General features: G+C 39.5%; 1 protein-coding gene across 2 annotated transcripts in view; it reads right to left on the bottom strand.

Moving 5' to 3' along the window:
- Positions 1-1,566: 1,566 nt before the first annotated feature.
- Positions 1,567-16,661, bottom strand: part of STEAP4 (STEAP4 metalloreductase) — a 20,817-nt gene continuing 5,722 nt past the window's right edge. The window contains exons 2-5 of one of the 2 annotated variants that reach the window (XM_027102380.1): positions 8,746-9,200; positions 7,570-8,097; positions 6,145-6,309; positions 1,567-4,388 (exon numbers count right to left, since the gene is read on the bottom strand). In XM_027102380.1, coding sequence (XP_026958181.1) covers positions 4,125-4,388; positions 6,145-6,309; positions 7,570-8,097; positions 8,746-9,198 — 1,410 coding nt within the window. In that variant the 5' untranslated portion in view covers positions 9,199-9,200 and the 3' untranslated portion in view covers positions 1,567-4,124. The remainder of the gene's footprint in view (positions 4,389-6,144; positions 6,310-7,569; positions 8,098-8,745; positions 9,201-16,661) is intronic. The other variant, XM_027102381.1, reaches the window with a different exon arrangement.

The raw sequence follows: 16,661 nt of genomic DNA on the forward strand, positions 1-16,661 counted from the left end.
CAATTCAAATCCCACGTCTGCCTCTTACTAGGCCTCTTACTCAGATGCGCTCAGTTCAAATCCCATGTCTGCCTCTCAATGTTTTTAAGGCTCAGTTTCTTCTGAAAAGTGGGGATAATGAGAGTATTTTAGAGGATTGTTATGAGGAGTAAATAAGATAATGCATGTCAAGTGTTTATTGTTTGCTCATAGTATCATACAACCAACGTCATTAAAAGCCTTCCAAGATTCCCTCCTAACAGGAAACAGATAGAACCTTATATACGTGGAAGGGGTCAGCTGTGTTTGGATGGTCAAATTGGTTTGATGGCTTGGGGAGGGAGAGATACTGGGAGGGATGAAAGGAGGAGATCGGCTGGGCCAGGGCATGGGTGCACGGTCCTACTCGTCCACGCCCCCCTTTCCCCAGCCCTTGCTTTCCCTGCACCCTTGATCCCCCTCCTCCCTCAGCGGGATCTTCTTGCTTCCTTTTATCTGAGAGGTCAGGACTTCACCGTCAGCTTCAGAAAAGTAATGAAGAGAAGAGTGACTTATTCTCTCCTCCTGAATTCTACTGAACGAATCTTTGGAAGAGTAGAGGGATTTTCTACATCATAATCTTAACTTACTGTAGAAAAGTGAAGGAGGATCATATAAGGAGAGTTTTGGTATGTGTGTATCAAACAGGTGGTGGTGTGGGTGATGGTGGTGTTGATGGAGAATGGACTTTGAGAGCTGTGTGTGCAGCACCTTGACTGCCATTCCACCTTGATCTGGGGAGGAGGTCCAGAACCTTGTGAGCTCCTAGTGGTCAAACTCATTATATTTACATTCATCGTTATCATGGCTCTTCTGTGATCCCTGAACAATAAATGCACGAAGAGCTCTTGAACGCAATTCCTAACTGAAGTAGCTTTCGAATAGGGACTTTGTTCTCTCTGCTTCTAGCTTACTGCAGGTTGCCGGCCCTCTCTTTATTTATCTGTTTTTATTTTGTTTTCAAAAGAATGATAACACCCATCAGGGCTACAGCTGTTCAGTTGTCCAGGGCATTTCATGTCAGGTCCCACAGGTTGAAATCCAACTTGAAATCAGTCTACCCATTAAGGCATTTGCCCTGTCCGGGTGGCATCCATGTGGAGGGAGGAAGGAAAGCCTTGTTTTTCTTCCACAAAAGTCCAGTGTGGGATAGTCTACCCCTATTCCTGTTTGGCCAGCTGATGCTTTCCCTTCTCTGAGGGTAAAACTGAACCATGCAGGATGTTGAAATGCATCACCCTGCTGGGTGCAAGCTTGTGTCACATGAAGCTGCAAATCCATTAATGTGCTTTTCAACCCCTCTACTGCCTCTCCTTTTCCTTATCTCTGAAAGGAACTATTTTTAGTTCCAGATGCTGGAGATACTGTGATTCAAAACCTTTCAGTCACTTTCTTTGGAATGCTGATGAGTCAAAACCAGAATGATTACAAAACTAGAAAGATTTTACAGAAGCAGTCATCCCTTAATATGGGGAAAACATACAAAAATAAAAGGTATATGATATCATAAAAATTTTTCTAGAATACAGGAAACATACCAGCAGTAAGGAAGTTTAGTCTCACTTTTTAATGTAAAATAGTTTGGAACAGTTAAAAGGAACATAGTTCACCCAACACACCTATTTCTATCTGTTTCAAACTCATTCTTTCCACCTTAAGTAAACTGGGGGAGTCAGCTCTGTTAGGATGGGCACATTGGTTTGATGGTTTGGGAAGGGAGGGATATTGGGAGGGGTGAAAGGAGGGAATTGGCTTCTCTGGTCAGCTGGTGGGGCTTGGAACCCTTGTGGATGAGGCTGAGGGTCATGCCCAGCAATGCACTGTGATGCCAAAACACCAGGGGCACTCTGTAACGTCTGGCTTCCTGGATGCCTTTTGTGAAGTACCCAGGTAGAGCATTTTTACTAGGTTATAAAAGTAGAATCCTTTTTACTCTAGGTAAGCTTTTTTTTTTTTTAACCTAAGAATGGCATTTTCTGTTTTTAGTAATGAACCATGTAGCCAGTAAAAACTTTACTCTCTTCCCCAAAAAGGAGCATGGTTAATCCCAAAGGCTTTTTTTAGATCAGCCTGGATAGTACTTAACCTTTAATCAACCAATTCTCTAGCCAAAAGGCAGCTGCCAACCCTAGAATACTTGGCTGTTTTGCATCAAATAGCGGGATGAGTGGTGACAATTTCCCTGTCTTTCTCACTGATGCTCTTGGGTCAGCACCACACACCACAGCTCTGCTCAAAGTCGCAAACTTTTTTATATCCTTGCTTGGGTGGATCAAGAATAACGTAATGGAGTATATATTCTGTGTATCTTCTCATTAACACAAATTGAAATAAAAAACAAAATCTGGTAGGGTATAATGAAACCAACACCCTCATTCAGTGCCAATGGTATTGACTTCAGCAATAATTTGGCAATATGCATCCAGTGCTATTAAAAGTTCATTACTTTTTAATCCCAATTCTTTGCAAGTATTCTGAGGAAGTAATTTAAAATATGGAAAAATTGTATGTGCCAAGATACCCTATGAAATGTTTTAGTAAAAAATGGATATAACCTAAATGTTGAATTAGGGCAGTGGTTAAATAAATGCGTATTTGATGTAATATTATGCAGCCACTGATTCAATACATATACCATGTAAGTAAGCAGACAAAGCCACGATATATTAAGTGAAAAAGAAAGGGTACAAAATTGAATATACAGTATAGGTAGAACGATTTTCAAAAAGTTTTATAGAAAAATATCCTGGATTGTGGGTGATGTTTTAATATATTTTAATCATTTTGTATAAGGTCATATAGAATATATGATAATAAAAGTAAAAAGTAAAAGAAATGGCCTTTGTGGAGCAGGCAGAAAAATGTCAAACCCGAAGCCTTTTGGTTATTTCAGTGTGTGGGAAGGTCACACATAAGGCTCCTCTCAGCTCCATGTGTGAGCCAGAAAGACTAATCCTGCTGAAGGTCGTCTTGGAAATGACCTCATCAGCACACAAAAGCAGAGAGAACCATCCTGCCTTCCAGCAAGGATCTGAGAAACAACCAAGTCTCCTATTACAACTACTGCTCACACCTCTCTCCCCTAAGACACCATAATTCTCTCTCATCTATGTATCGGTTCAACTTACACGTTCATTATTCATTTAATTTCACTGCTTAAATTGACAACAAACTATGACAAGCTACAGAAGCTACTTTTTTATACTAGAAATGCATTTCATAGATGATTAACATTGAACAAGATTTGGAATATATCATTTACAAAGCATACCACAAAACCTAAACAATACCAAACCTGATATAGTGCAACTTTACAAAATTTATTTAAATTTTGGTTTATTTGAACTTTTTGCACAAGGGCTTTTATCAGCTCTTCTTTGCTTATTGTACATGGAGAAAATCCAAGTGGGTATCCCTCATTTTTAACTCAATCTTTCCTATACCTATTCCTTTGTAGAGGAAGGATCTATATCTTATGATATAGATTTTTATATATCCAACCCATGATTACTTACAATCAATTGTGATATTTTTATTGTTTTATAAAATAATTCCCCACACTACACATCCATATTGGTAACAAAATCAAAGAGCACACGCAACTACAGAATTCACCATGGCAATATTTATGATAACCTGCACTGCCAAAAACCAAACTAAAAATCTCCTTCCTTTTATTTCCTCGGCCCTCTTCTTCAGACATATCTAATAAAGCCTTTATCAGTGGCCACGATCTTACTGTTTTCTCTTTCACTCCTCTCTGCCCTTGAACCAGAGAAGGAAAGTGCATGGACTTCCCCTTGATTTTGCAAGACATTAGGTCATGCATGCTGCCCACAACAAAGAAGCTTCCTAGTGTGAAACCACAAAGCGAATCGTGACCTCAGCACCCCCAGCTCCAGCAAAAGGAGAAGCAGGGGCCAACACCGATTCAACACCAGCCTGAGATCAAACGGTGTCCATTTCTCAAAGTCAGGCATGATTTCTTTCTGTGTTCACAAGCTTCAGCCCGTGGTGGGAGAAAAACACTTTCTTCACTGCACCCATTATTATTCTCTAAACATACAACACCATAGTTAAGAAGTCCAGGTGCATTGAACTTTGCTTTAAATATCTGTTTTTCCATTCAATGCTGATTCTGAGAATTTCGGGTTCCTTTCCCAGCCCTTGCGGATCCGTGTAAGGGTCTTGTCTATACATGGAAGGATGAGGATGAACTTGATCACCAGCACCGTGCAAGGGATGATCAGTGCTATCACGTAGGCTGAAGGAAGATACCAGACGAGGCTTGAAGGACTGAGGAATCTCTTTCCGCCGTACACCAAGGTGTGGGCTGTGCACAAGATCAGGGTCAAATAACCCAGTTTGGACTATAAGCAAGAAACAAAAACATATACATTAACACTGTTTACACTGTAAGCCAATGAAGGGTATTTGTCAAAGCCACAAGCTTTTGAAACCTGTAATATTTAGAACACTGCTAAGTCCTGAAAAAGCATTAACTCTCCTTCAAGATGATCAGTATATCATTTTAAAAAACACTGTGCTAGGCTTCCCTGGTGGCGCAGTAGTTAAGAATCTGCCTGCCAATGCAGGGGACATGGGTTCTAGCCCTGGTCTGGGAAGATCCCGCATGCCGTGGAGCAACTAAGCCCGAGCACCACAACTACTGAGCCTGCACTCTAGAGCCCGTGAGCCACAACTACTGAGCCCATGTGCCACAGCTACTGAAGCCCACGCTCCTAGAGCCCGTGCTCCACAACAAGAGAAGCCACCGTGATGAGAAGCCCGCGCACCACAACGAAGAGTAGCCCCCGCTCGCCGCACCTAAAGAAAGCCCGCACGCAGCAATGAAGACCAAAAAAAAGAAGAAAAAAACGCAGCCAAATCAATCAATCAATCAATCAATAAATAAAAAGACTGTGCTTGCAAATGACATGGTGGTTTCATCTTAACCTAACTGGTAAAGATTAGGTTAGGAAAGATTCCCAGGAGTAAATTCTTTTGCATTAGAATAAGTAATGTACCTTCTTCTTCAATGGTAAAACTCTTTCCTGAATCACCTTTTCTGGAGGCCAGAGATGAGTAAGATACAGTATGTCCTCAAGAAGCACCACATTAGTATATGTTGCTGACTAAGAGCAGATGCTAGCTACATTCTGTCGCAATAAAGAGCAATTAGCAAACTTTACTTTTGGTTGTTTGTTTTGGCCTAAATACAAAGCTCAATGTTCATTTCTGTCTTAATGTCTTGAATAAAGGTGTAAACATGAGAAAATGTTGACTGCATTTGGCCCCTGGGAGAAACTGCAAGACTTCTGAAATTCAAATTGTTCTATAAAGTTCAAAGCTGATTTCAGTTACTAATAGTCTGTTCTGTTATGCTGGTTCACAAGGAGCATGCATCAGAATTACCCAGAGGGCTTGTGAAAACAAACTTCTGGGCCATACCTCCAGAGTTTCTGAGTCATTTAGGTCTGGGTGGGGCCCGGGGATTTGCATCTAACATGATCCCAGGTGATGCTTGTGATGCTGCCACTTCTGGTCCAGGTACCACACTTTGAAGACCACTGGTCTATAAGATACCAGCTGCTTTTAATGAGGTATCTGGTGGTTGATGTGTGGAAAAACCGGTTTTCCCTCTTACAGACCAGCATTGAATCTGGTATGATGACAGTCTAGCGTATCTTGCTTTGAAGGTTTTAAAGATTATTTCATTATATGCCTTTTCATATCAATAAGTCCATATTCTAAAATTGGTTTTCAGAAGTAGAAATTTTATGTTTGGGTTTCTCTCCACCTTGCACCTAGTACATCTCCACACACAGAATTTAATAGTAGGTGGTGCTTTTCACTTTATACTTTTAGCTATGGCTCTGGGAGTGGTCAGGAATCTTGGCAAGGGATGCCCTGCGAGGAAATTCAGCCATTATGGAATCTGCCTCTTGGTACCAGAGTTTAGCATTTTCTAATTTGAACTTGTTTCAGTTGCTATTTTTATGAGATTGCTAGGGAAATGATGGAGTTAAATGAAAATTTATGCAGGGTATGAGAGAAAAATGAGAATATTTGTAAAGCCAGAATCATTTTGCACTGTAAAGTAGATTAAATCGTGAAGTCTTTTACCTGGACAAATCGGAACTCTCTCCAGTTGACCATGTTGCTAACTGATGGCAAGGAAGTGATTCCCAGGAGTACAAACAGGAAAAATCCAAGCATTCCCATAGCGATATATGAATCGCTGAGCCAGGCAGTAGAGGTACTAAATGGACTTTCTTTCTTGGCTATTGCCTAAGAAAAGTTATAAGCAATTTTTTAAAATTCCATTTTTTTACAAACTGCCCAAACTTTTAAGGGGATGAAGAATACCTCTGCATGGTTTCTTTGCTCAAAGAAAATTGTATAACATTTCTTAACAATCACTGAAAATAATTACACTTAGAAAAATACACTTAGATATTATATTTTTTGATAGAAAAAGTAATTGGTTCTATTGGGACTTTATTATGATAGTTGACTCCAGGAGTTGTATAGAGAGTTTTAATTGACCCTATAAATCCTAAAACAAAATAAACATTTACTTAAACCTTCCTTACCATATGGCTTCTTGTTCCCCAAGCAAAAATCGATGTTCTCAAATGATTACATCAGGATTCTGTTTTCCTGCTTTATATGCTGATTATTCACACACATGAAGTTTGAGTTCTTTCATGTTTTTTTATGTTGTAATTTGGCATCAAGTCTGTTGCATCACATCTTGAGAGAAATCTGGCCCCTGTAACATGACTCTTACCCATGGACATCCCATGTATTTGTTAGGGAAATAATGTAGAGAAATCCACAGACCCAGCACTTTGAGACTGCGGTAAGATTGATCAAAATCAATTATTTCCAAACGAGAACTGATGTATAGAACTTCCTCTGGGACAGCTTTAAGACTCCCTGAGCTGATTCTCTCTGAATATTTTGACTATGCAGAATATAGTATCTGACATTTGCTCAGAATTGTTTAGTTTTCTAGTTATTGAGGACAGCATCCCACAAGTCAAACATTAATGGAGTTATAAGCACCCTTTTGTGAATTTGTTTACATTCCTATGACACATGTTTGGACAGCCCCCTCACGTATAAGATGGTTGGTTTTGACTTCCACAAGGAAGTAGCATGCATAAAGATAGAAACTTGAAAACACCTTGGCTTCCATTTATTGAAGTAACTCAAGTAGGTTCATTAAGTTTTCCTGAGCCTCCAAATCTGTTAGTTTGTCAGTATCTCAGTGAGTCTTGGGAATACAGATATGGACCCAAGTGGACCTGGGAATCTACCTTTCATTTTCAATAGGTGTATGAGATTTCAACCAGATTCAGTAAAAAACAAAACAAAACAAAACAACAAACTCCTGAAAACAAACATGAGGTGTCTAGTTATAGCTACTTTAAAAAATAAAGATGCTTAGAACAGTGATTTTCTGTAATTGTGAAGTGGAATATGGTGTAGCAGGATTGCTCTTTGATTTAAAGAATAGGAGAATACAAATGAGTAGAGATTTACCTGGGCAATGGTTCTGTTGGTCCATGTCCATCGTACATAATAACGAATAGGGATCACAAGTGTGTAGAGGACATGAAGGAAGGCAAATCCCAGTGCTATCAAGCCAAGCTGCTTTCTGCACAGCATCCAGTGGTCAAGCCAGTTTGGGAATCGGCGGTATTTTGTACCTCGGTACAGCTGCAGGATGGCCGCAATAACGCCAGGGAGGTAAACCAAGGCCAGCAGTGTAAGTGCTGCTATTGGAAAGACACGATTTGGAATAGAAATAGCCAGGCGGAATGTCCTATCTTTTTTTTCATAAACATAAGGGTAGATTACTTCTCTTATTACACAGTAGAAAAAGAAGAATACACACAGAACAGCAGACAAATAGAAGGGGAACTTCCACATTGGAAACAGTTGCAGTGGGTAGTTTTCAATTTCATTGGCTGCCATGAGAGATCCTTTATCCAATGGAGTAAGTCCAAGACTACGAACAATATCCATTACTCTTTGCTTGGCTTTGCTGTCATTTCCGCAGACAAACACCTGGGTTAAAATAATTCATTTTGTATTTTTTCTTTCTTTAGTAATTATTTTGAAAGTCTGTATAAGCACTGTGCAAGACAATGCCATATGGTAGTTAACTGCTTTTCAAACAAGGCTGTAGAAAGGACATATTTAACAAGATGATGGTTTAGACTTGCACCTGTGTGTTGGATAGTTAAGTACCAGGGTTTTAAGTCGAGAGTGGCTGTAAGCATATCACACTGATATGATAAGACTTGGTTCTCCACAATGCAAACAGTTGATCTCTCTTCCATATTCTTGGGTGCCGTATCACTTATGGATTGCTTTTAATCTCAGTGAATAAATGGAACCCATTTCATACAAGGTAATGGGAGTAGAAGGGATACCCATCAACAATTTAGCAGTGTTATTTTCTAGTACTGACGAGGGCTCCAGAGACTGACACCATTGGGTTCCATCAAGCTAAAAGCTGAGGGTACAGACAGTGCTAAATAAATCACTACAATTGGTTACCCTACTTGGCCAAGCCCAAGAAAGTTACTCATGGCACATATTAGCAGAATGAAGTGTTTTCTTTTGGAATTATGTTTTGGAATCTTTGACATAAGCACATATTAAAACATTCACTTTTTAAAGATGGAGTGTAAATTTATCATTTAATCTTACCTGCCGACTTGCATCCAGTGCCCTTGACTGGAGAGCCCAGGCTGAGATGGTGTTAAATGCTTTTACCACGTGGGCTCCTGGCACCAACTGAGCAAGGTACTCTGCATTCGACTGCGGATACTGCTTGATTTTCAGGTTGTTGCTGACATCGACCAGGATTTTCCCATTGAGAACCTCAGTTAATTCTGTGAGAAAATCGTAATGTTCCCTGTGGATTGCTATGATTATAATGTCAGATTTCTGGGCCGCTTCTGAGTAGCTCAGGACCTCTGCACCGTTGGGCAGCAGACTGGACATCTGGGGGTTTCGACTTCCAAAAACAATAGAATAACCACATTGGAGCATTTCAAGTCCCAGTGATCGTCCAAAATCTCCAGTTCCAAAAATACATACAGTCTCTTGCTTCTCTGAAGAATTCGTAGTGAGAAGAAGTACATCTGTAGTTTTCTCCATGACTGAAAGATAATAATGCAAACACCCAACAAAATATGAATGTTCTGGGAAAAATTAATGAGAATTATATCCAGGAAACAGGGATTGACTGATGTTGTTTGAATCTTTTACTGAGTTATCTCAAGCATATTCCCTACAAAATTTGGAAGGAGTAAAAACTGTCTCATATATTCTATGTCTTTGTTTTTTTTGAATTTTATTTTAATTTTTTTTATATAGCAGGTTCTTATTAGTTATCTATTTTATACAAATTAGTGTATATATGTCTCATATGGCTTAGTAACAAAATCTTCTATTGGATAAAGAAATGCAGTAAAAACCCAAGACGCTGACTGGTTGCTGTCTTAAACTATGGACATGTTATCACAATGATACTGCATTTATTGAACACTTAACAGTTCCTAAAGTTCTCAAGAGCAAAATCTGACAAAGAATGCAGTAATAAGGAAATTACAGACCAATTCATTTATGTTTAGTGATACAAAAATCCCAGATTAACCAACAGAATCTGGCAGCCTGTTAAGAGGCAGTGCACATTGATCACATGGGATTATTCTAGGAATGTAAAGATTAGTTCTGTAAATTCAATATTAGAAAATCCTAATAGAACTCACCATGTTAGAAGATTAAGGAGAAAAATGTGGCCATGTTTATGTATGCTAAAAGATCAAGAACCTATATGTCTTCAGAAATTTCTACAACATTGTAAATTAACTATACTTCAATAAAAAAACCTAAAAAAATGATATTTATTCTTGATTCATATTTAAAAAGGAAAAAATAGATATTTCCTTAACATACAAAGTATCTATTTAAATAGCCAAAGTATCTATCTAAATAGCCAGTTGGAAGAAAAAGTTTAATCTATACCTCACACTCCCCCCCCAAGGTAAATTTAAAATATATTAAAGATTTAAATATTTTTTTTAAATGGATCTATAATAGAGCTAGAAGAGGCCATGGAGAATTCTTTTATAACCTTAGACGGGAAAAGCCCTTTTCCTATATCACAAATCCTTGAAATCATTAAAGAATAAAGGGACAAATGTGATCACATAAAAATAAATAATACCTGCAAAGCAAAAAATCATGATAAGTGAAGTCACAAGATAATCAAACTGGAAAAATATATATATATATATTTTTTTGCGGTATGCGGGCCTCTCACTGTTGTGGCCTCTCCCGTTGCGGAGCACAGGCTCCGGACGCACAGGCTCAGCAGCCATGGCTCACGGGCTTAGCCGCTCCGCGCATGTGGGATCTTCCCGGACCGGGGAACGAACCCGCGTCCCCTGCATCGGCAGGCGGACTCTCAACCACTGCGACACCAGGGAAGCCCTGGAAAACTATTTTAAACTCATACAAACCAATAAAAAATTTGCCCACTAGACAATAGGGCAAAAGAATATGAGATGCTAGTTCATCCTAGGGAAATAGGACTTTTCAATATAGTAAAAGATTTCTTAATCTTACCCAAAGTAAAAGAAATGCAGGATAAAACTAAACTGAGATACTGTTATAAACCATGTGATTGTGTTGCTTTGTAAGGTTTTGAAATTTAAAGATCTTGAAGTTTTCATGATCTAATAAAATAATCTAGGATACTCTCTCCACTTTCAAAGAATATTATTTCTTCCTTCGGTACTGGATTTTTCTCAAAAACTTTTCTCTTCCCAATATTTAGCATTTAGTTTAAACTTTTAGTTAATCTTTTTTTGGGTGTGTGTGTGTGTGTGTGTGTGTGTGTAGTCTCTTGTGTTCAGTGATGCATCCTCAGTGCTAAAAAAGAGCACTGCCTGTGATGGACCAGGCACTTCTTGGTAAATATTTGTGGGATCATATTAGAAGGGTGGAATGTCGGAGCTGGAAGCAGCGGTTTCCTCTGTGTGCCAGGCACAGCATGAGGTGCATGATGAGGAGGAAGCTGAGTGAGTACAGACTGAGCACTGGGAGTTAGGGAGGAGTAAGGTGAAGCAGAGAAGTGGGGGAAGGTGTTGTAAGGACATTGCTTCTTCCACCCAAATGGGTTTAAAGTAAAACTTCGTGAATTTGATGTGGCGTTTCAAACCAGACCTAATCATTCTTCCATTCCAGCATGGTGAATTTCATGCAGATTGTAGAGCATATGAAGATTGCACCTTTTCAATAGGATTTCAGAAATTTGCCCTTTCCATTTTAGCCCATGGAAAACACCTGTTTTTTGTTTGATTTTCTTGAAGTATAGTTAATTTCCAATGTTGTGTTAGTTTGGGGGTAAGCAAAGTGATTCAGTTATACATATATATGTATATATATATTCTTTTTCAGATTCTTTTCCATTATAGGTTATGACAAGATATTGAATATGGTTCCCTGTGCTATACAGTTGGTCCTTATTGTTTACCTTTGTTATATATAGTGGTGTGTATATGGTTTTTTTTTATAAATTTATTTTATCTATTTATTTTTGGCTGTGTTGGGTTTTCGTTGCTGTGCGCGGGCTTTCTCTAGTTGCGGTGAGTGGGGGCTACTCTGTTGCGGTGCGCGGGCTTCTCATTGTGGTGGCTTCTCCTGTTGCAGAGCACGGGCTCTAGGCGTGTGAGCTCAGTAGCCGTGGCTCCCAGACTCTAGAGCGCAGGCTCAGTAGTTGTGGCTCACGGGCTTAGTTGCTCCGCGGCATGTGGGATCTTCCTAGACCAGGGCTCGACCCCATGTCCCCTGCATTGGCAGGCGGATTCTCCACCACCGTGCCACCAGGGAAGCCCAGTGGTGTGTATATGTTAATTCCAAACCACCATGCCACCAGGAAAGCCCAGTGGTGTGTATATGTTAATTCCAAACTCCTAATTTGTCTCCCCCGCCCCTGCTATCCCCTCCCCTTTGGTAACCATACGTTTGTTTTCAATGTCTGTGAGTCTATTTCTGTTTTGTAAATACGTTTATTTGTATCATTTTTTTTTAGATTCCACATATAAGTGATATCATATGATGTGTGTCCTTCTCTGTCTCACTTCCCTTAGTAAAGGAACAAGAAATACAAGACTTCTCTGTACTTCCACAGAAACTCTTTGAATAATTTAATTAAGCACAACAAGTGAATCATTTTATAAACTAGCTAGTGACTGATATCCCGAACTTTATCAGAGTAGGAAATGACCTTATATGGGAAAGCACCTGGATATGATCAGGGCCTATCATATGGAAACACAGCTGTCCCTTTGAAAAGCTCTTAGCAGCATCTACAAATGCAAACTAGTGTAGCAAATTCTATTGTATTGCTCATCAGTTAACAACTAATTGTTATGACTCAAACCCTAAACTGCTGAATGATGCCTTAATTTTTCTACTTCGTAGAACTGGTTTGTGAGTGTACTGACAGAATACCAGTGTGCCTGGCTATTCCCTCACTTTTTCTCCATTCTTTATCCTAATATATTATTTTTCTATCTCCTATATTGGGATGAACATTTGCAAGCAAGATATAGATTTGACAAAGTTGCCTGTGTCCTGCAATGAAATGGATGATGTCTTTACTGACATATTATCATTTGGATTACCTTAATCATTGCAGCGAGAGAGTCCAGACTTCATTTTGACCACGTGGCCCCTACATTTATCTATTCTAACCTGTCATAAATTTTTTTTTAAAAAATGAAGATATTAACTACACTACACTAGTATTTTTTGCTCCACTTACTGGCCACGTGACCTTGGGTAAGTTAAACTATTTGTGTCTCAGTTTCATCAACTTTAAAATGAGAGATCTGTAGTACCTACTCTAGGGGCATTGTGAGGATCAGATGAATTGATGTATCTTAGAACAATTCCTGAGACTTAGTAAGTACTCAATAAGCTGTCTATTATTAGGAGAGTATTTCATATGCTATAGTTAATTAATCAGTCTATTAATGATCTAATTAATGTAGTCTTTTTATAAATTCTATAAATTAAGGGTTAATTATGCTTCTATAACTGTGATTATTGGAATATATAAAATTTACCTGAAATAGTATTCAATAATTCTTGAGAAGCTTCTGCTTTCCCCACTTCTTTCTCATAAATAAAACCTTATATAAAACGGCTTCAGAGCATATGAATTTATCAAAACACAGATGTAAAAACAGCTCAAGTGTGAATCTCTCTCATTTGTAATTCTTTCACATTTTACTTCAATATTTCCCCCTTAAAATGCAGCTTGGCAATCCAGCATAACACACTTGGGCTGTTATCCCAAGCATTAAAATTTATTTTCCCTCTTAAATCTTCAGAGACAAACTGAAGGTAGAAAAACAGTAAGGAGATATTAAAATATCACTGGTGGAGTCAATAGAAAGTAATACAGTTATTCCATTGGGCAGTTAGTTACTCCGTATCAAGTTACAAGGTTGATAATTGTGTCACACACATCTTGAGTTCCCCTTCAAATCCTCCTGGTTCTATTTCCAGTCCTTGGGCAGTAACTGGGCTCTGCTCTGTTTCCACTGCCTAACAGAGGCTCACTTTGGGGCTCTAGATCTTTTAGCTCTCGATCCTTGTCCTGGGCTTCTCTGATACCTGTGCCTGTTTGGCACTCAGACGTGTACAGCCCATTGCCCCATCATAGACAACGGGGCACAGGACTCCATGGATAAGTGCTTCCCCTTTCATCTTCTGGAACACAGTTCTGACACATTTCATAAGGCTCCTATGAAAGTCCTAGAGGAAAAGAGTACCACTCATCTGTAACAGTGGCTGATTTAATGGGCTTTTGTCTTTCCCATGTTCCCTGGTTTAAGCCCCTTGCCCCTCACTCCTGTTCCCTGGAATCACTTCCGTAATAAACTATCTGCACACAAGCCTTTGTTACAGGCTCTGCTTGCAAATCAACCCAGGATAATACACTATTTTGATTATTATTATCTTTTCATGGTAGAAGAAAAATGATCAGACCTCAGGTTACAACTGGGATGATGAAATAACATGTAAAAAGTTAAAAAGTTAGCTAATTCTTTGGAAGAATTTGATTCAGCACTCTTGGAAAAAATATCCTGAAAACAGATGTTCATGAAAATGAGATGTATGCACACTCTAAACCACAAGGGAGATCTCATTGAGGGTGTATTTTACAGTAAGTACTAGGTAAAGAAGGAAGTTACAATCATTTCAGACTATTTGTAACTCAAAATAACTCCCATGTATAAACATGGATTTATGGAGGTAGTAAGGTTTCTTGTTCAAAGACTTGTAAAAAAACTTTCCTAGTCCTCTTTTATTCATAGATGTAGGATGGAAGGAATAAAGAAAATAAGAAAGGTGGTAAACAGGAAGCGGAGTTATTAAGGGAAAGTTGGGGTAAGTTGGTTATGGCATAGTGGTCTCCTCTCCTTCCTTCAGCGCTTTCCAAACCTCAGTTATGTAACAGGAATCAAAACAAGACTACCCCCTGGTTTGGAAAATCTCCAGGTTTTGCCTCCTGTGGAAGCATCTCCCAGAGAGGGAGGCCAAGACAGGCAAAGCGACCCTGCAAGAGTGTTTATATAGATTAGAGATTGGCAACCAATGATGCAGATGAAAAGGTGACAGAGACAACTGTGAGGGCCATGGTAGCAGCCACCAAGAAGCGTAAGCGTGAGTGTGTGTGTGTGTATGTGTGTGCGCACGCATGTGCCTATGTGATGAAGTGGTACTGGTGTGGGTCATGTAGAGTCTCGCCCATCAGGTCCCTCTGTCTGCAGATCCCACCCCGGGTTCTGGGAACCTAAGGCAGCATTCCGCCGGATGTTCCCAGCTAGGTATCCCTTGAGGATGTTAGGGCCAGTCTGGTTTGTGCTTTTACTTCTCTCATCTCCCAGAGGTCAGAGGACAGAGAGGCCCAGTTCTAGCTTTAGAGGATTCTAGCATATGAAAAACATGGAAATGTCCTAATGGAATACAAACATTTCACATTTTAAACGCTTGTATTTAACAAGCAAAGAAACCTTTTTATTTAAAATAATTATAGATTCACAGTAAGTTTAAAGCTAGTACAAGAGGTCCTTGTGCATCCTTTATCATTTCCTCCAGTGTTTACATTTTATATAGCTAGAGTACAATATCAAAACTGGGAAACTGATATCAGGACATTGGGTGTGTATAATTCTCTGTCATTTTATCCCTTGTGTGGGTTCAGGTACCCACTACTGCAATCAGGATGCAGAACTATTCCGTCACTACCCCTTTATAGTCATACTTATCCCCCTCTCTGACTCCAGCCCCAATCCCTGGAAGTCATGAATCTGTTCTCTGCTCTGTAATTTTATCATTTTGAGAATGTTATATAATGAAATCACACAAAATGCAACCTTTTCATATTGGCTTTTTTTCACTTAGCATAATGCCCTTGAGATCCATCCAAGTTGGCGCATATGTAAATAGTTCATGTAAATAGTGCGTTCCTTTTTAGTGTTGAGTCCATGGTATGGACTTCTTCATTTGCTAGTTTGCTACCTGAATGTCCTGTTTGGAAATGTTGCAACAGCGTTACAAAATCTGCATGTTTTAAGTGTTTATACTTAACAAGTCAATGCTATCAAATGCTCAGGCACCACCTCCTGAGATTCTGAATCAATTGTTCTGAGGTAGGGCCCAGACATCTGTATTTTTAAAAAACCAGACCAAACAGGTCAGTTCTAAAGAGCATCCAGAGCTGAGAACCACTGGAAATGGGAAAAGATAAGGGTATCTTTTTTGGAAAGAGATGGTGAGGAGGGAAAAGGCAGAGGGAGAACAGGCTGTGGATGAGCTTGTAGGGGGATGCAGAAACATTTCACCTGCTTTACAACTTCTTCCTCTAAGTAACCATTGGCTGGGTCTGATAGCCTAGAATTCCTACTTTTATGAAAACTGGAGGCAAAAAAAGAGTGTGTAGGCCCCCTATGGGAGAGGGTCAAGGGATGCCAGACGCAAGACTTGGTAGGCTTTGCTCTACAATTCCCTTAAGGAAACTTTGATGAGTTGTCTTCTATGAGCCACAAGTTATGGTTTGATCAAATCCAGCCATGAATCTGCTACAGTCACTCCTTCATAGCATCTCTCATACGGTGCCAGACAACATTCCGTTTACATTCGGATGAAACCAGTATTAAAGACATTCTGCCCCTTTCTCCCTTTGAGAATTCAGCTTTGAATTCTGAAGCGATTGTTCACACAAGGTTTTGAACTCCTCCTACAGTACCCTCTCCGGACACCCCCCTGCCCTCTGTCGGGGTTGTAGCACACAAGTCCAGTGATCTGGCCTGGCACCTCCAGGGAGTCAGAACACAAATGACACTTTTAAACTCTATACGACGTGACAGGATTTTTCACTTTAATTTGATGCCTGTAAACAGGGATTTTAAAAATTCCTTCCTTCTGTTTTATTTTCCCTTCTGAATTTCAACCTGAAAGCCCTAGATGACTTGACAACACATTTGTAGTGAGCTGACGCCCATCAATCAAATGTTTCCTTTAATTACCAGGCATAGGGG

The sequence above is a fragment of the Aethalodelphis obliquidens genome, unplaced genomic scaffold (genome assembly GCF_003676395.1).
Source record: "Aethalodelphis obliquidens isolate GAN/ISIS:26980383/991018 unplaced genomic scaffold, ASM367639v1 scaffold5, whole genome shotgun sequence".
NCBI lineage: Eukaryota > Metazoa > Chordata > Mammalia > Artiodactyla > Delphinidae > Aethalodelphis > Aethalodelphis obliquidens.